The sequence below is a fragment of the Pithys albifrons genome, chromosome 1, assembly GCF_047495875.1.
Source record: "Pithys albifrons albifrons isolate INPA30051 chromosome 1, PitAlb_v1, whole genome shotgun sequence".
NCBI classification, from domain to species: domain Eukaryota; kingdom Metazoa; phylum Chordata; class Aves; order Passeriformes; family Thamnophilidae; genus Pithys; species Pithys albifrons.
The window spans coordinates 117,986,986-118,007,421 of NC_092458.1; the positions used below are offsets into that span (position 1 = coordinate 117,986,986).

At 37.6% G+C, this 20,436-nt stretch overlaps 1 protein-coding gene across 1 annotated transcript in view; it reads left to right on the forward strand.

Annotated features, from left to right (window-relative positions):
- Positions 1-20,436, forward strand: part of LOC139676433 (synaptotagmin-like protein 5) — an 80,087-nt gene that overhangs the window by 52,432 nt on the left and 7,219 nt on the right. The window contains exons 8-14 of the mRNA XM_071565413.1: positions 1,699-1,805; positions 10,544-10,609; positions 11,519-11,697; positions 12,444-12,546; positions 14,558-14,719; positions 18,249-18,357; positions 19,833-19,968. Of these exons, the coding sequence (XP_071421514.1) occupies positions 1,699-1,805; positions 10,544-10,609; positions 11,519-11,697; positions 12,444-12,546; positions 14,558-14,719; positions 18,249-18,357; positions 19,833-19,968 (862 nt within the window). The remainder of the gene's footprint in view (positions 1-1,698; positions 1,806-10,543; positions 10,610-11,518; positions 11,698-12,443; positions 12,547-14,557; positions 14,720-18,248; positions 18,358-19,832; positions 19,969-20,436) is intronic.

Below are 20,436 nucleotides of genomic sequence, written 5' to 3' on the forward strand. Positions count from 1 at the left end.
TTCATAAATTTCTTCATATCCATTCTGAAAATGCTTCCCTTTTATTTACCAAGTTCATAACACTTCACAAGTTTTGCATTCATAGAATGGTAATCCTAACCCCAGTAATGTTGCCACAATGTGAGTACTAGGTAAGTCACATGCTCAGAATTGTTACAAGATTTAATTCCCAATTGCACATTGTTAAATCATTCTGTGTGCTCACCTGTATAAAACACTACCTATGTGCAATCTGTATTTACTGCTACTCTGCTGCTGCCATTACATTTCATACCCACTTTTCTCAGAGGCAAATTTGGGAAACAAAGAGTGATCAGAGTACAAGCCCCTTACAGACTTCATGTCATATTATTGTTAAATGTGATGCACTGAACCAGTCAACCAATCTGTAATTTACCTCATTTCATTGGAGGCTGTTAGGTGACAAAGGTTAACACAGGAAAGTGCTGTCACAGCCACTTTGTAGCAGCAGGTGGAGATGCTTTTTCCCCCATCTGAAATAGGAGACAGGAGCACCCTGCACTTTTCTGCTTCTCCCAGGCACTCAGTCATTTCCTACAGGGCTAAGGGAGTGGGTTTGGATTTGCAGGTTTCTCTCTGAAACACAGCATGACTTGCTTTATTGTACCTGAATTTAGCCCAAAGCAGAAACCTAGTGTTGTATCCCACAGAGCTAATCAAAGGAGGTAATGCTCTTTACTGTAGATATTTCAGCTTGAAAGCACCAGAGTTTCTTTGAGAACATTGTACAGTGCAATTCCAGGCAGAGGTGTTACAGATGGCCACTTCTTCATAAAGTGAAAATTCTCCTGTTCCTGCTACCTTATAAAATAAAGGGTTTATTGGTAGATAAGAACTGACCTTATGTTACCGAAGCAGACTGATGCTGAGCAAAATTGTAGTTAACTTGGAAATGGGCCTCAGACTCATCATTGTCTCCTTGTTGGCAGATGTCAAAGGACATTAAGCTCAGGAGAGTGACCTTTTCTGTCAGGCAGACCTTTCCTGACCAGGTAGAAGATGAACAGTTAAAAAATTTTCAGATTCCTACCTGCAGGATCTTAAAATATTCTTTTCCCCCTCTTTCTTTCTTTCCAAATACACTGAAACAGTCACACAAAAGATTTCTATGGGAAGGACTAAGAAATTCTTTCACCAAGACATCTGTGTCCTGTGCATATAGAGTGGATGAGAGACCTGTAGGACTGAAAGGAACTGCAGGAGCTCTTGAGAGTTGTTTGCTTCCTCCTAATTTCTGCACAAGTAGCACAATTAATCCCAGAAGTACTTTCAATGTCCATCTGTGTCCCCAGTTGCTGGATTCTGAAGCAGATGCTGGGAACAATTTGGTGGTGGGAAATGTAATAACCACTGTGAGCACTGGGATGGCAAGTTTTGCAATATTCCAGGCTGTCAGGCCTACAGAGAAAGTCAAAAGCTTGATCTATAGTACCACAGGCAATTGCAGCAGATAAACAGTGCAGGGGGGAAATTATTGCCCAAAAGGCTGAACAGCAACAGAAAGTATATTTCTCCATTTATCATATTCTTGTTCAGCAGTTGGTTTTTGACAGCTAACTATAGTTCTGATGGTTTTTTCTTAAAAAAAATGGGTTTGGAACAATATTTGTATGGAAGATGAAACGGAATATTTTGGTACAAATTATAGTAAAAACTTTAACTGTTTTTATTTTCCAGACCGTAGCCGATCTGAGATAGATCTGTGTGAATCCTTCTCTGAAGGAAATGAGGATACTCTGAGCGTAAGAAGCAAATCTGTGTCTAGTGCCTTAGATCAGGAACTGGTGAGTTATAAATATGTAAATATTTATGTGGTGGGAATTCTGTTCGTTTAGAATTACAAAATCAGCACTGGATGTATATCTATATAAAATATGGGTAATCCAGAACATATTTCAGGGATATGTATTGAATTTTTATACAGCATAATTTTCTGAGTTATGGTCCCAGTTTGTTATAATTTGCTGAGTTTTTGAGGTGAAAGAAATCTAGAATAACAATAAATTCCAGGCACTGAATTACACATGCTCTAAAGTTCTGTTAATTCATAATTTCATAGTTTTTAATTTTGGTTCTGAGAAATTCTATGCTTTAAAGGCTTTAATCTTTGTCTACCTTGGTTTTCCCCTTATCTGTACTTTTAGAAAATGAAGGCCCAGCTTTCTCTTCTGCCATCGTTGCTTTCCTCTTCTTCCTACTAACTCCTCCATACACCTTCATGCTTTTTTCTGTGTATTCTATGGATGGCTTTTTCTGCACACAACTTCCCTCTCCTCTTATGCACATATCCAAGACAGATGATTTGCAGGTGTCCATCAGTGCTATAAAAAATATCCAAACTAGTTAAATATGCATGAGGGGGAAGAAAGAGTGATGTAAATAGTTCTTCATCTAATCATAGTTGATTCTAAAATTTCCAAATATGTGTTTGTAGCTTATGCATTTTGTCTCTTGTCATAGTCCTTCCCTACCTTCTGCTCGTTTCAGAGGAGCATTGGCCATGGGAAATGTTTCCTCTCCTTGTAGAGTTTGATACTTGCATCTTGGTGGAAAACCACATGTTGGGATTTCCATCTGTTTCTTAGATTGTTAGCAGTCAGCAAATTTGCCTGCAGCATTGCTTCGAGTTTGTCTTTAAGGAATTAACAAAAGCCCTTTGTGTGTGTCAGAGGTCAGTGCAAGAAAAAATTTAAAAATAAATGGTTTATTTTTAAATTGTAATAAAGAAAAGGAATTTGTTCTTTATTAAAATGCTGGGAAAATATTGCAGAAGAAAAGCATAAAATAAGAAAATACAGACTTTAATTACCTTTATATCAGTTCTCTGCTCTAATTGTACACGTTGATAGTTAGTGCTCAGGTATTTCTCTGAGGCAAATGACAGAGATGACAAGTTCAGACAGGTTCTTTGTTCTTTGATTTTTGTCTTCCTCTTACTCAAAGGTATGGGGTGTGTTTTCCCTGTTTGGGGGTTGTTGTTTTCTTTTTTTTTTTTATTTTCCTTTCATGCTGAGTCCGAATGAAATTTCTGATTGTACTCAGCAACTCTCCAGCTCCTTTGTTAGCAGAGAAGACCTCTCTTGTGGCATAACCTTGATTTAGTAGCTTCAGGGTCTGTGAGAGAGCAAATTCTTCTTTATAATTCATTCATAACAGGATTTACAGGTCTCTGATTCTACCCTTATCCTCCCTTTCTCTGCCTTATGAAATGAATTGGTTGTACTCATCAGCTTTAGTGTCACCATATTTTGTTATGGTAGTTTGACTCACAGGAGTCCTTCAGAGTCTTGTCCTATATTCATTATGGATGCAGTGTTTTGAGATAAAAGCTGTATTCCTGCTGGAATTTAGTTTGATGCTCGATACAAGAGATAAAGAGATTTGATGAAGGTAAAAACAGCTTGAGGAAAGTTATACCTCCTTTCCTCCTAGCTGACTGATGGCGCCAGCTGAGGCCCTTCAGTCTCTTGTTCCCGGATGCTGGGAGCTGACAGCAGCAGTGTGGGGGATGCCACATATCAACAGGCTATTCAGATTGCTGGGATTCATTACCTGAAAGGAAGGGAAAAGGCTTTTATCAGTTTTGCTCCCACCTTTATTGGGATTACCCACTACACATACAGAGAAATCAGCTGGAAAGTTGAACTGATATTTTGTGTCTCCAACTTACTATTGCTTTTGGTAGTGAATAAGGAAAACTCCCCAAAGCCCACGTGGTGTGGTAGGTGTCTATTTAGAAGCACAAAGAACCAGTTAAATCTAGTGTTGTGTTCAATTGTGAGAACCTCATCTAGAGAGGTGTATGTTGAATTCCTGACCAGCTAGTGTTCATTACATGCTCAGCTGCTTTTTTGGAGGTAATTGGATGATGTGCATTTTATAACTCCCACTGGAGACCATGAGATTAATATCCTACTGGCTCTAACTTTAATAAGCTAATAACACGAACCAATTATGTAGTCACAGTACTGTAACACCTCCTGAGAAGCATAATCATCTTGGCTGAAAATGAATTAAGAGTGTAGGTTTAACATTAATGATTTTTTTTAAGTTTTAGATATCTGCTTGCAGTCAAAAAATTGGTAGTCAACTAACAGTCTTTAGGATTCTGTGAAGTTACTGTTAGTGTTTGAGTGTCTAGACCTGAAACACCCCAGTCTAAAGATGTTGCCTTGCTTTTTTTCTCTCCTGTATTTTACAATTCAGCATTAAAAATGTAACATTTTTATTATAAAGTTCACTGGTATGCATACAGCAATGTAAAGGAAATAGTTTTGCATGTATTACCAGAACTGCTTCTTCCTGTTATATGGGCAAGAAAGACAATTTTGTATTCTTATTCCAAATTTAAAACTAGAGTACATTCATCTGAATTCTGAACTCAAAGAGGGAAGTAGAAATGAAGGGTGGACTGAGGTTACTTTTGGAGGATTCATCTCTCTGTCTACCAGCAATAGTTTGCTCTGTTGTGCCTGGCTCTCCATGGATTTTTCCTTTTATGTATTTATATATATTTCCTTTATATATTTGTAAATATCTGACTTTTTTCTGTGGGATGGTATCAGTGCCTTGAATAGTTTAGAAAGTTAAGAGACCAGAGGAGGAAGCTCATGGCAAGAACATAAAGCTAAGAGAGGTGTTCACTTCTGTCTGTAAATCTCAGTCCCAAATAGTGATAGCTTGTCCTGATTTACCTCTTTCAATATTAACTACAGTTACAGTTGCAAAATAGTAATAGAAAATTTTGCATCACTTTTATCTGGTTTCCTTTCAGATCAGTCACTGGTGCAAAGGAGAACAGATGTAATAGCTGGTTTTATGCACAGTAACAACAAATGTACTGCAGATCTTTTGTGTAAACTGTGACAGTTCAACTCTCCAGCAACATTTCTTCTCTGCTCCATATTTCTTGGTTAGCATAGCAGTCTCTGAGAGCCCTGAATTTGAATACAGTACTTCTCCCTTTAGTTTCAAAGGGTGAGAGCAACTAAACAATAGAGGGTGAGGTAGGTCAAACTGTGAGATTTTTTAATAGCTGAAAAGCAGTTATAAGGAAGTTGAATGTTTGACCTCTGTTAAAACTAAAAGCAGAGTCTTTCTAAATAATTGCCATAAGATTTAAGGAAACACTTGAAATTTCCGAATTACACCTAATAGGAGGATAATTGTCTGTTGACATTTTTTCCTGTAAGCAAAAGTTAAGACCCTTATTGGAACTATCAACCAGATCTTAAGTTTCTTTTTAGGTTTTACTTTATTGCTGTATTTAAACAATAACTATTTCTTCTGTATTTAAGTTAAAGATGTTACAGTTCAGTCTAGCTTATTAAAACTCAAGAACCTGTATGAAGCTGTGCAATTACTGGGTTTTCTCCCTTTTTATTATCAATACAATACAGGAATTTAATTATTTTTTAAAATGCCCATCAGCTGGGTTTTTTTGTTTACCCCTCAAATATATTCAGGGTGTATGATGGCAAGTTTTTTCCCTTGCAGTCTGACAATAATAACCCAGGGCTTTCAACACTGCCTGTTAAAGTAGGTCTGTGTTAATGATTATGTCTATGAAATTGTCTCATGTCACTGAAGGTTATAGTATGAAGGGTGCAAATGTAATGCAAATTGTGTGCTTGTCTATTTGTGTGACTGTGACTGATACAAATGTGGATAATAATTGGGAAACTGGATTTCTGGATTCTAAAAAATATATCTTATAAAAACACATAACCTGGACTGTGACCAATCAACTATTTAATAGGTTTGGGCTGCACATGTCTTCAGGTAAACCAGCATCAATGATCCCCTGGCCCCTGAAATTGGACTTTAACTCCCTCATTTCTTTTGTTAAGATTTTAAAAATTCTCACCATGTCCCTCTAAAATTTTCAAACCTGAATTCATGAATACAAACAGTAGCAAGCAGAATAAGGTAATTCACATGGGATTGTTAGTAGACACAGAAGTGGGGGTTTGTTTCTGTGCAGTTGTTTACCATGCAAAGATATCTGCCTCCAGAATAAGAAATGAAGTGTATGTGTGAAGTTTTTCACTTCCTAACCAACTGAACCCTGAAACTGTAACAGAGACTCTTCCACTTATGCTCTGTGCCTGTGCAAAGATGTAGAACATGTAAATCAAAAGTCCTCTAGAGAAGAGAATTTGCATGCATCCTGCACTGTTTTCCTAAAGTGGCAAACATGTGAAACAAAACTAAGTGACAGAGGCTGACCAAATACAGAGCAGAACATGACAACTAAAATTCCTGTTTGTCATTTAGGATTATCTGGATGAGGCAGAAGAAGATATTGATGCCATAATGGCCTCTCATTTTTCAAGAAAACATGAACATATGACAAGTGGATTATCAACAGTAAGATCTTGAGTAGAAAACATATGCTTTTTCCTTCCACAAAACACCATCTTTCCTCTAAAAAGGAATTTATCTTCATATCATGTAGCAGCAGATCATCTTTCATCTTAAGCTTAAGAAACATCCTTTAACTTTTAGATAGTTTTATTATATTTTTAATGTCATTCAGAGCTAAAGTGCTGTTCTCTGCAGGGCATGGAAAGAGAAAGCTATTTTTCATACTCGTCAGCAGACTTCTTCACATGTTCAAGCTACCACTAAGCTTACATTTGGAGAAGGGAAAATATAGGTGTTTGTGGTAAGTGACTGCTCAGCTTTGCAGAGGAGCACTTTATCTCAATGTGATTGAAAAGAGAACAAGGCTGTGGTGGGATCTTCCATCTCAAACCACTTCCTGATTGTTCAGGTTCTTAGGACACAAATACTTGTCTGTGTGTTTGCATTCATACAACTTCCTTGGCATCACTGTCCATCTGCCAAATCAGCTTCTCCCATTCTTTATGACATGATTGCTATGCTACCCACATCTGGAAAGTATTTCTTTACTGTGGGAAGGAAGATGCTTGGGGATTTGGGTTGGTGTAAATAAAAGCATATCTGCACTTTCAGGTTGTAACAGGAGCTTTTGAGGTGCAAGAAAATTGGAATAAGAAGTCTCATGCTGTTTTTTATGCAGTCTGTTATTCACTGGGACAGAAAATGCATCACAAAACTAGCCTTTAGCATGTCTAGTTTATTACTATCTGCTGTATACCTCAGTTTTGGGGATCTGTGGGCAACTGATAGTATCTTCAAAGAAGTCACAGAGTCTTCTGTGGCCACTCTTCATCATGATTTGTATGTAATAGCTCTGAACAGCATATAGAGTATCAGAAAACTGCAACAAATTCTAGGTAAAATGTGAATCTTTAAGAGGATGAAGAGAGATGATTCTGTATATTAAAAGGGAAGAGGAAATTTGGTCTATGACAATAACCAATTAACTGTCCTTTCTAGATTGCATCAATGTTAATCCTCATGCAAGCAGGGCCCAGGGAATCCCCAATGAAGTTCTTGATCCTGAAGAGGTGAAGTGGCTGAATCCAAGCTTGGCTTACATGGGGAGGAGAAAGGGCTGAGAATATTACTGTCACAAAGCATTATGATGTCTTAGAACTGACCATTTCCAGACCAGTTTTCCATCTGATTTGCATAGTTCACAGAAACAGATACAACAGAGACGTGCTGCTCTTCACACTGAATCAGCCTTGAGCACGAGTATCCTGTTGATAGTGGTCTAATTTGACCCTCTTAGCCAAGGCTGACTATGAAACACAGCCTCCAGTGCTTGCTGGTCCCATGGATTTTATACACAGAATAATGTTTATTTCCTCTGAATATGGATAGGAGGGTTGCAGGTGCCTAAGTGCTTTCTCTGTTTAAGCCACTAACTGAGGAACTGCATTTAGCCATCCTTCCCTCCGTGCTGTAGGCAGTGTTCTGTCTGTGTGCTGGGGTTTGTCCTTTGCTGTAGATCTCTCTCTGACCTTTCTCTTAAACAGAGTGCAGCTTTTCCAGTGGTGTAGGTTTGGGGTAATTGCACATCTCAGTGCTCTCATTTCTCCTTATTCACCATGACATGATATTTAATGTCACTGCATGCTTTGTTAATGGCAAAGTTGAGGAGGGAAAGTTGCTTCTCTCTGTGAGAGCAGGTAAAATTTACAAGTTTGTTTTGTTTCCCTTAAGTGTGTTATTATCTACTAACATTGCCCCATATCTCATATTTTGTGCCTTCAGTCTGATCATTTTAAGCCTTTTCATGTGGTTATCTCTCAAGTGACTCTGTACTATTAAGTCACATTCAAATAACATTATTAATGAGCAGTAGAGTCCAACTGCATGGTTTTTATTTTTTAGCTTTCTTTTTTAAAATCTGAGAATTTATAGTAAGTATAGCTAGTCTAGCCATGAGCATTTGAGGAAAAGGAAGAAATATTACAAAGAGTAAAAGACTCTTGAAATCAACCTTCAATATGAGTGAGCAAATATGGAAGTGGAAAGTGACATTGAAGTGAAACTGTATCTCAGAACTAGGAGTATTTTAATTTGAGTTTTCACAATGATAATGCATGAACTATGTATTTATTTTTCCCTGTATCCTTCACTGATTTCTTTCCTCAGCATATTTATGTGGTGTTGTCAAGACTCATCACATCAGTAAGAATAAATGGTTCCAGTGCTTTACTGCAGCAATAAGATATGGTGCAAAACCAACATAGGTCTTGGTGAGATATGAAAATAAGGCTCTGCATCCTTAATATGTGGTTGTTGTTTACTACTTACTGGAATATAAATATATTTCTCAAGGATTTAACATTTAGCTTATGTAATAGTGTAAATGCTATAGAGCAGAGTCTTGAGGGAGGATGGGGGCAGAGAGTAAGGTATATAAATTCTTTGATTAAATATGTGTAATTGTCTTTGTGGTTTGTAAACAGTTCAAAAATCACATTTGCATAAATTCTAGGGTCAGAAATCATCTAATTGTTTAAGACTTTCTAATTTTTTTTTTTTTCCAAATCATTTATCCCTCACGGCCTGTTTATCTGAAGATCTAGAAAAAAACTTATTTGGATTCAGTAGAGAACCACTCATTCACCTCCTTGTGTTGCTATAACATTGGCTTTTTTTCTCAAGTGGGCATACAAATTGTTGCAGGGACAGTTTAGGCATTTTGTAGCACATACTCAACTATTAAGTTTACTAACAGTGTCCCAGGATACTCATTTTCAGGCATGGGATTGGTCCCTTCTCCCAGGCACTCAGAAATAGGACAAGGGGGCACGGGCTCAAGTTCTGCCAGGGGAAATTGAAGTTGGATATGAGAAAAAAATTCTTTTCAGAGAGAGGAATGAGGCATTGGAATGGCCTGCCCAGAGAGGGGGTGGATTCCCCATCCCTGGAGGGTTTTAAACTGAGATTGGACGCGGCACTGAGTGCCATGATCTGGCAAAGGGACTGGAGTTGGACCAGGAGTTGGACTTGATGATCTCAGAGGTCTTTTCCAACCCAATCGATTCTATGATTCTAACAGCGGAAATGTATAAATGGTAAAGGTTGGAATGTGGCTCAAAGCATGTTAGGAATAGAAGGAAATATGACACATCTGTTGGTGTGTGTTGATAATTTTCCGGCAATTTTAACCAGCCCTGTTTGTGAAATTTTAGCCAATTATTAAAAGGAATAAAAGAAAAAGCATTTTACTTTTTTATTTTTTAAAATTATTTTTAATTAGGGATAAAGAAGTCATTAAAACCACCCTTGTTTTGCTGTTCATTATTCCTACATGGTGTATGAAGTTATCTTTATGGGTAATTATTGCTTATGTAAATAATGTTTTTTCATGTCTGTTGTTGTTTACTACACTGACATAGAACTGTTTATCCCTCCAGCCTTCTGTGCTGCAGGGTTCTTTGCCAAAATGTTTGCAGAGCTGGGGTTTCCCACAGACAAATTCTTTCTGTGTGGCTCTTTCCCTTGACTATGCTCTTCCCTGAGGCTGGTAAGGAAGGAGGTAGATAAAGATATACTTTCCCTTGAGGTCCTTGGTGAGATTTCTAGTTCCTGCTCTAGAAAGTAGAGGAGGGAAAATATTTCCCCCAATAATAACTAATTACTGTACTTTTCCTTGAGAGTGACGTTTCAACATTTTTTTACATTTGTCATCTATGCTTATGAACTCCACAGAGAAACTGCAATTTCTTACAAAGGCAGAGTCTGCAAATATAGGAATGCTTAGCTTTTTACTAGCTCCAGGGAGGATTGACTTCATGCACATATAAATGAGAACAAATCCAAATATCATCTAATATGAATCCAAATCTGCTGAGTTGGTAGTCTAAAATATAACTTGTTTATTTTCATACCGAGGATGCTTCTTCTCTATTTAATTACTCTGAACCACACATCCTTCAATACTAGAAGCATATGGAAAACACAGCATTTCTCTGGTTTGGTGACATCCTTTTTCTTCCTTTCTCACTATGGCTTTGCACTACAAACTTCCTTTACCTGTCTATCTAGGTAATGATTTCTCACTGCACTTATTCTTTCTTATTGCTGCAATCTAATGCTCTTTTCTCTTGATCTTTTTGCACTGACTTCTTTAAAGAACTCCCCAGAAGGCTCTGACAGAAAGTGGACATATTTAAATGTGCCTGAAACAGATGGTGATACTGTGAGTTCTCCTGAATCCTCTGCTTAACTTCTAAGGTTTTGCCTCTCTTTTCTCCCTTTTTGTTGAAGACTGTTACCTGTGTTTTGCAAGGTTCCTATGTGTTAGAATTTAGATGGTTTATCTATGGTTTTGAGCAATCTTGCTCAATAATTCGAAAGAAAATGTGCATCAGATTTCTCAAATGCTTTTTGTTCTGGCAGTGTGCATATTGGTCTGATTTTCTTTAAAAAATACTCACTTCTTTCCTAATTGTAAACTTTTGGAAAATTAATTCTTCATGGCAACACTCTACATCTTATAAGTGTGAAGAGAAAGGGATTGAGGGGTGATAAATTATGTTGCAGTGGAAATTTTTGTGGGATTATTGCTTAACTTTTTTGGCTTTACAAAAATTGCAGTAATGGTGGGTTTGGTATTTCACTCATTCTTTCAGAATTGCTAATGAGAACTGGGGTTCCCTTTAAACAAACATGGGAACATCCTTGTAAATTTTTCTAAGAGTTCTGTCACCAGTGGTCTTATGAGACTCAGTAAAAATTAGGTGACCAGCTGAGTCAGAGAGGGGTTGGTTTTTTTTTCTGCTTGGAACTTGTGAGCTTACAATTTACATAGCCTGTCTGTTCTTTGGTTCATACATTTTTTAAAAGGTGGTAATTAATATTTAGTCATGTTTATAAATAGATTTGAGTCCCATATGTAAAAATATCATATCTAGAGATTTAAACTGTTATTTACTGTAGTTTTTATTCCCTTTTACATCAAATTTTGGTATTTCTATGATATATCTGTTTTCATAGCAAGTCCTAACAAGTGTGATAACATCGTAAAGCTGTAGCTTTATGAAGAAAGCAGATTCTGGAAAAGAGTAATGTGTTTCAACCTCTAAGACCTTATTCCCTCCCCTTCCAGACCAGCATTAACAGCATGCTGAGTGTATACAGTGAAACTGGTGACTATGGCAACGTGAAGGTCAGCGGTGAAATCCTTCTCAATATCAACTACATCTACAAAACAGGTGCCCTCAACATCCTGGTGAAGTGTTGCAGAAATCTGGCCATTGGAGATGAGAAGAAGCAAAGGACAGATCCGTAAGCACAGAGAAAAATTTCTTTAGACTCTACTAGGGGTGTCACAGAATCCAGTTGTTACCACCCAGCATTTAGGGAATGGATGGTTTAGGTTTCCTGGGGGAAGTGCATTTTCTACATGCTTCTTAGGGCAGCATGAAGAAGGAGGCAGCGTGGGGGTTTTTTGTTTGTTTTGTTTTGTTTTAATTCTAAAATTGAAACAAAAATACATGAGAGGAGTGATGGAGGGAGGAAGGGATAGAGATAACATTGCTTTTATGCATCCATAGACGTATTTTGCAAGTAACATGTTTTCTCAGATTCTTATTATAGTTTTAAATATAATATGTGAATTCTCTTGTAAGAAAGTAATAATTAGTGCCTCTAAAAATGAGTAATTCTATAGCATTTACGTTATGAATTTGTTAATTTTCTTGTATTTTCACTGTGTGCTTTGTCATATGTGACCAGTCAGTAATTGTATGCTGTGAAAGGGACAGTGTTAGGAGAGCTCATCGCATTTCTGAGGATAAGTACATGAATTTAGCTCTTCCTTTTGTTATTCTGGTCCTATCTGACTAACATTGCTATGTTTATAGGTAAAGACCACACCTTTCCATATTTTGCATATTCTCTGCTGCACATTTATACTGTTTATACTGAAAAAATTAATTTCCTTATATGTGTTGCTGATGCAGCAGGGGCAGGTCCTTTCTCAAACTGGTAATTTTTTATTCCTTGCTACTAATTTACTGCTTGCTCTGCAGATATGTCAAGGCGTACCTTCTGCCTGATAAGTCCCGCCAAAGTAAGCGCAAGACCAAAATTAAAAGTAACAGCACCAATCCAGAATTTAATGAGATGCTGAAGGTGAGAACAGTCTCTCTCTCAGGCTGTGATGGATGTTTCACTTGTGCTCAAAGGTATTTTCTATATGTCCTCCCATATGGGGATTAAAATCCAGAAGAGAAGCCTCAAAAGGGAAGGTGTCTAAGCAAAAGTACTTAATAAACCTATAAGCTGCAATTTCTGGCTTTCAGCATTAACAAAGTGGTTTTGTTTGGTTCTTCCATTTACAGGTAAAATGTCTATTAGTTTCCACAGATCTCTTTCAAAAGTGTTGATGTTCCCATCTAACCTGAGCTTAGAGTTGTTAAAAGCACCTTAAAGATTTTGTATGCCTGATGCTGAAGTAAAGCTAGCTTAAAAATTTCACATCTGAGTTTGAAGAGAAAATAACATTTTGCAGTAAGGAAATGCCAACACCTGTTTCACTACTTGCCTTCTACTGGAAAAGTTCATTCTGTGTTGTAAAAGATAAAGATGGATTACATCCTTGAAAACTGATGGAGCACAATGCCCAGGTGCTCTCTTTCCTTGCCTTTTGCCTGTGGTCTGCTACAGAAGGTGAACTACTCTGAGCCTCCTCACAAGCTGCTTATTCACCTCCTTGGCTCTGTGGTACAGGTGGGAATGGCAGAGTTCACTGCCTGTCTGGGAACAGGACCTCAAAGCTCCTGATGATTCCCTTGCCTGTCTGAAGAGAGTTATGCAGCTGGCTGTCACAAGGCCAGAAGCTCTTTTTAGCTTCTCCTGAAACACTTTTTTGTTTTATAATTTCAGTTCTGTTTTAAATAAGTTTCTTATAATGGAGACAAATAGATGTTCCCTGGGTGGTATACTTGGCTTAACCTGGCTACAAAACCATTTTGCAAGCACACACACTTGGTCTGACCAGACTGCTTGCCAAGGGAGAGTCTCTTTTATAGCCTTGTTTTTAAATGATATATGGAAAATTTAAGACTTGCTTGAACTGGAAACAAAAGGATATTAGACTTTACTTAGTAAGTAATATAGCACCAAAGACGTTTGCTTGTGGGGAACTGGGTGAGGATAGGACCTAGGAGCTTCTCAAAAATAGAAATTGTAGCAAAAACCGCTTGCTTGAATTGTGGGTAGGTAAGCAAGAGCTGCATCTGTTCATCTCTCTTTGACTTTTACTCCATTGTTTCAGAACATGTTGCTTCTCACCAGGGAACTTTTGATATTTATGATTAAGCATTGTAGACAAATCTATATATTAATAGGCAACTGACTTGACTGTTTCAGCTTTCGGAGAGCATCTGTCCATGTCCAGATACTGCTCCTGACGCAAAAATAAGGCATCTGGGTCTCTTCAGCCAACACTATAAGAAGAGTGAATTTCAGGGAATTAATGGGCTTTTTGCTAAAAGCCAAGTGTGCAGAGCTAGAATTCCAGATGTTTACAATTTTCTGTATATTTGCTAGACTATAATGTTTTTTTCAGATGAGGTTTTTAATAGCTTTCAAAGCCAACAACAGTTACTAAGACTGATGTGCTCAGTGCATGCCTTGCAGATGCACTTGTATGTGTTTGCAGAACAATTTTTCATAAGTTACAAAGATAAAACTGGAAAGGAGAGGGTGCTTTTGCTTAAGCAGTGTTTGGCAGACACTCTTTAGGGAGGAAAGGACTTGTGGAGTTTCTTCTTAAGTACTAAACTTTGATGTTGATCTGCTTCTTTTACACAATCTGGTTAGGAATTAACAGAATCATAGTTTTAAGCATCATAATTTACTTCACAGTCATAAATACCTAGTAAATAATACAGAAAAAAAGCACCACAATTGTGATAGTAACATAAGTTACCCCTGCATGCACACAGCAAAGAAAAGAGATTTCTCATTAACGAGTTTTCTGGCTAGATCCATCATGTTTGCACAGAAAACAAATCCCTCTTTCATGCTTCGTTAGCTGCTGTGGGCTCTGTGAAACTGAGATGGAGTTGTTAAAGGCTTAGTGGAAACTATTATTTCTGCTTATTCTGAGAGGGTTTTTTTTCTCTTTTTCTATTGGTAGTATGTCATCAGTCACACACAGCTGGAAACCAGGACCTTGCAGCTTTCTGTCTGGCATTATGACAGATTCGGACGCAACAGCTTCCTTGGGGATGTAGAAATTCCATTTGATTCCTGGAACTTCGAAAGTCAGGGTGATGAGTGGTTTGTGCTCCAGCCCAAGGTAAGGCTTTCCAGGGCTGGTGAGAGTGCTGTGAAGCAAATTTAGTGACAGTTATTTTTTTCCTTTGGAATTGTTTATAAAGCAGGACTTTATAAGTGCCTAATAAGACAATAAATAAAAAACTTTTGTTTTTTATTTAGTGAAAGCTTACTAGTTTTAAAGTCTCCAGGAAAGCTTCACATGTGATTGGCTACTTAAAAGCAATAACAAAAAAAAAAGCTTTTAAATAAACCATAACTTCATCATGTAATAAAATGCAATAGAAAAATTACATAATAAATATATTTTTTTTAAATAGCACATAAAACAAAGGACTTTCCTACCACTCTCTCTACCCAACCCTTAAGAGTTTATTAAAGAAACAGACTTTTTTTTTTTTCAGTGTGAAGTGCTTTACACCTTTGAGCTGTGACAAAATGACTTCTGAATCCCTTTATTCACCCTAGCTAGAAAGGTACACGATAAGGCCTCTCAGGCAGCAAATCAGCTGGTCTGTGAAACAGGCCTTGCACTGTAGTTAGTGAAGCACAGAGTGACTTCTGTCTCTGGAGCACCACCTGCTTTGGGAAAAGTATTTATTTCTGGAAAAGACTTGAAGAACTACTGTAAACTGGAGGATTAAAGGCTTCTGCCTTACTTGCTCCTGCAGTAGCCATAATACCCAGGAATTCTGCCATTTCAGAAACTGTATTTTTCTTGTTGCGGAAAAATATAAGGTGTAAAACAAATGTAGCCAAGATTGACTCAATGACTTGTTTGTTCTGTATTCATTGCATTTAAGGAAATAGTGTTACATTTGGGGTTTCAGGAGAATGTGTTTGATCGGTGCCTTTCTCTCGGGTGGGAGGTGGATCCAGTTGCTGTGTAATTAGTGTCCAGGTATACCCCTTTGTGAGGCTTACATTCCAACTGTCAGAAATTTATATTTTAGTAAATAATTTGCCAGAAGATATATATGGAAATTAATCTTTTCTTTAAACACTTACACACCTCATTCTGTGTAAATGGCAAGGTCCTAGTTCAGTTTACTTTATGGGGCTGACCACCAGCTCTTCCTTCATGGTCAAGACCAGGTAAGGCCAGGAGCAGAAATTGGTTACTGATGGCAAATGTGTTTCATCCAGCACTTTGTTCAGGCCAAGATTACACAGTCCTCTTGTCACAAGCTTGCTTCATGTAAGTCACTTTTTCTTGGACCTGCTCTCGAAGCAGAAGAAATGGCTACTCCACCTCTGTCACAGCTCTGGTTGGTGTCAGGTGTAGCTCTTACCTTGTACCCACCTGTCTACAACAACAACTCACACATTACTCTGCTTGCACTTTGTATGGCCTGAAACAGAGTTTCTTATGCAGCAGTGTCTTTGTCATTTGTGTGGGTACAGGTGGTTTCTTTTAATCCTAACAGGGAAAAAAACCCAAAACAACAAAGCAAACTGAAAAAAAAAGTAGTTATGAAGCTCTCCTGCTCAGGAGAAAAAGTAATGAAGTGCTGAGCATTTCAGCAATTCCAACTGGAAGGTGTTGTCTGATTATTTTAAAACTCATTAAAAAGGTTTTTAAAATACTTCATTTTTTCCAAAGAAAGCAAACACAGAATTAGTCCTGTCTGTCTCCTAAGTTGTTAGAAACAATGTTTCTAAACTTAAAGCACCGCTAGGGTTTTTGATTAGCGAGGATAATAATTAAAAAAAATAAATTACTGCATTTTCAATTAAGAAAAAAAAAGCACAGGTTAAAATACATGCAAGTGGCATGCTGTTCTACATGAACTGCCTGATAGAGACAGGAATGGAGTAATGGCAGTGAAACATTTCCTGGGTTTTATTACAGTGCTTTATTTGTTCTGTCATGAATCATTTAGCTCCTTTAGAGGAAAGGTTGGAGACTTTGAGACATGTTTCTTCTGAGAGCATTGAGAGATTTGTTTTCAAAAGGAGTGTGGTTAAATCAGAAAATGGAGAGAAAATAGTTCTGTGGTTGAAGAGGGGACAGAGTCTAGAGTCATGTGATATGTGGGTTTGGGGCAGAGGTTGACAATTTTTTTCTGATGTTAGAACTTATACCATTGTTTGTCTACTAGTAGAACAGGAAAAAAAATCCTTCTTACTTTCATGGGAAATTCAGTCCCAAACTTACTTAATTTAGACCATATGTAAGCTGCCTGACTGGCAAAATGTAGATGTGCAAATTATTCCACAGCCATTTACTACAGCTTTTCTTTTATCCTTTGCTGTAGCAGCTGACACTGGACACTGGTGTGATGGGACTGTGTTTCTCAGTGCAGCAATGCCTGTGTTGCTGTAAAATTGCTTCAATGTCACAAAGGGGCCATGTTGTTATCACTAAAATTGCTTTGTTCCCTGTCCCATCCTTGGGTGCAGCCTTAGCCCCACTGAACATAGTTAGTGTCTCAGCCTGGACTCTGGGATGTGAAGGCAATGCTGACTCTGAGCATGTCAATGTATGTACTTCTGGTGGGGGGGTTGTTTTTCTTGCTAATAGAATTTTGACCTTGCTGGAGAGTCAGGAAAAAACCTCAATGTATTTCAGAGAAATAGTCACAGATCAGACATTCATTTATAAACAGTGTTTTAGTCTTTTGTGGTGCCTTGGTGTGTGTCTTGCATTTCTGGAGGATCCTCTCCGTTTGCACATGTGTTTTGTCCCTGTAAGGAGATCAAGAAGATTTATTTGTACCTAAACCTGAGCACTGAAGCATGTACAGAAACCAGATCATAGAAGTGGGTTGGAAATGACCAGGTCAGCTGGTTCCAACCACCCTGCTATGGGCAGCTCTCTGTGTTACATCTATTGTTTTAAAGTGTAGTTTCCAACTTCTTACAATGTGAATGGAAGTTCAGCACACTACCAGGGAAGGTCCAATGTTATTTTAACAAGGATGGTCTGAAAAGCACTGAATGCATTTTTCCTGGGCAAGATTCAAACATTTATAAAGCAAGAAGATGGAGAAATGCAGAAATAGTAGCTGTGTAGAAAAGGAATAGGGTATTAAGAACAGTAGTTTTCAAGAAATTTTTCTGTTTCCAAGCTGTGGTTTGCTCTCCCTGACCTTTGTTATCAACATATCTATTCCAAGAGTGACTCAGGAGTCTGAAATACATGAAACTAAGTGCAGTTTAAAATCTTGACTGGGGGAAATAAGGGCTATTTTTCAGCTTAAATCAGCTACAGTTTATATACTCAGAAATAAGTTTTAGGGTTTTTTTTTGCTGTTGGTATGCTTTACTTATTCATGCTAGGTAACTCCTCTGTATGTTCACTGAACAGTGTCTAATGCCACATGGGTTTATTTTTCTGAGTGCTTGCATTCTCTATCTCAGAAAGTTTTCTAAAATTTGATTGCTTTCAACCTGAAATGTTTAATTATCTGAAAGTGGGCTGGTATGTCTTGTATGTTTAAGAAGTATTTCAAACACTATATGAGTACAAGAAAATTAAAATCAAAAGGAGAAATGTGAATGAGTAACCTTAGCTGGATTTCTGGTTTGTTTGTTTGTTTTCTCTTCAGGTGGAGGTTGTGACAGATTTTGGACTTCAATATAAAGGAGAACTGACAGTTGTTTTGCGTTACATTCCCCCAGACACAAATATAATGCTTCCTCTAGGGCAGTTCCAAGGTAAAACAAACACTAATGGCAACATTATGATTTGATAACTTCCCTCTGAGTATTAAAAATCCTCAACTGAGGCAAGGTAAAGGTACTAGTGAAGATTGAAATCATACTTAAATATGTTAATTGTCTTTATCTGCAGAAATTTTGAACCATGAGTATGTTTCTCCTGATTCAGCCTCTTCTCTTCAGGAGAGAGAAGGGAAGGGAAGTGTGCAGTCAAGGGCTGATGCATGGCTTTGACCTAATTCAAAAAAATCCAGACATTAGATAATATGATTGAGGGAAGCCACAGAGAAAAAAAAAGTCTGCATCATAGGCTATGAGTTCTTAGTTCAGATAGTTATACACAGTGTTTAGCTGATCAAAGTAATAAACTTCATTTAGTTCTTCATGCATAATTCTTCTTAAGGTATCTCCTCAATTTCACTCTTTTTTTCATACTGTTTTTCCTCTGCTCAGTCTTACTGTATTACTGCTGTAATTTAGTCCTGTAAAATATTATTTAAGTTCTTTGGGGTAAGCCATTATATTCATCAGCAATGAACAGGTGAAAATAGTAACTGTTGGCATTGTAGTAGCATGAGGAACAGCAATCCTTTGAAGTGAAAGCAATCACCAGGTAGTACATCAATGTACATGGATATACCAGACACAGGTATATATCAGTGTCTTTGTGACAGTATTTCTTGTTAGAATTTAGTTATGATAGATATATCAGATTTATTTCTTTTCCTTTTTTTTAACAGATGACATTATCTCTGCTAGCAGTAAGGTTTTCTCAAGGTTTCTCTCTTAAAAACTATTTGTTATTTTCTGAGTCCAGATATGCTGTCTACATTTTTTTTAATTAGTCCCTTTTAGCATCACTCCTGCTCTGTTTCACTGATGTTTCAGCCTGAATCAGTGTGTATGATCCCTGCTGATAAGCAGTAGAATCTGCAGCAAGTACATATGTCCTTCTGCGGCTGTTTGAAAGTAGTAGCGTGTCAGTGAGCAGTGCACTTCATGTGGTCCCTGAGGAGCTTACACAAAAGATACATTTGATTTGTGGATTTAAGCTTTGGGACAGAGGTTTTATAGCTTGCCTTTTGGTCCAGGGCTGCCTTAATATCAGCAGTGGAAGTGGATTCTGAAAAGCGGGTAGGATTTACAGGGCACGAGTCCTTTGTGTTCAGCAGAGTAATCCACAAACACTTATCTTCTCTCACAGGATTTCAGATTGGGCACGTTGTTGTGTCCTGCAAGGACTAGTTAGTTACAGGGTTAAATTCTTTATCAAATACAGAGTGACTGTTCTGCCTCTGCCTGACTAGTTTCTCTACCCATGGAGAATCAGAATCTCCCCATAAGTAATGCTTTAATCCCATTGCAGTAAATTATTTTCAAATATCTGGCCAAGACAATTTACATTTCCAAATCAGTCTTACAGTGTATATATAATTTCTGATGGTGATGCTGCAACTTTGTTCCATATGTAGGAAAGAAGGCCTTTAAAAAAGGGAAAAAAGGAGATTCTCCTGTGCCATCTGGAGGTATATTGGAAGTCCTCATCAAAGAAGCAAAGAATTTAACAGCAGTGAAATCAGGAGGCACATCTGACACTTTTGTGAAAGGGTTTGTGGCTTTTTTTTCTCCATGTATTTTTAATGGCCACACTGAATCATATTTTGGCTGACCCAATTTTCTTCAATATATCTGTATATGTGTGTGTGGAGTGTCAGTCCTGAAAAACAACTGGTGCCTTGAAATTGTATGCTGAAGAGAAGGATGCTGTGGAACGGGAGCTGAGAGAGATGAATTGTCCCAGTGGTTAAATACAAAAACATTTGAATACCACTCAATCAAGAAACAGAACCAGTCAAGCATAAGCATTCAGTGTGCTGATGTACTCAATGTTATAAAATACAATTTTTGGTAAAAGAAAACACTTCCACTGACATGCTGACATGGGTTCCTCAGTACCATGAACAAGACTCTGTTTTCATTGGACTATTGATCTATCATGTGTCATGGCCAAATGCATAATCAAGTTGCCATAAACCAGTTGATGTTTTGCAGTGGTCTAATTACAGATTAAGGTAA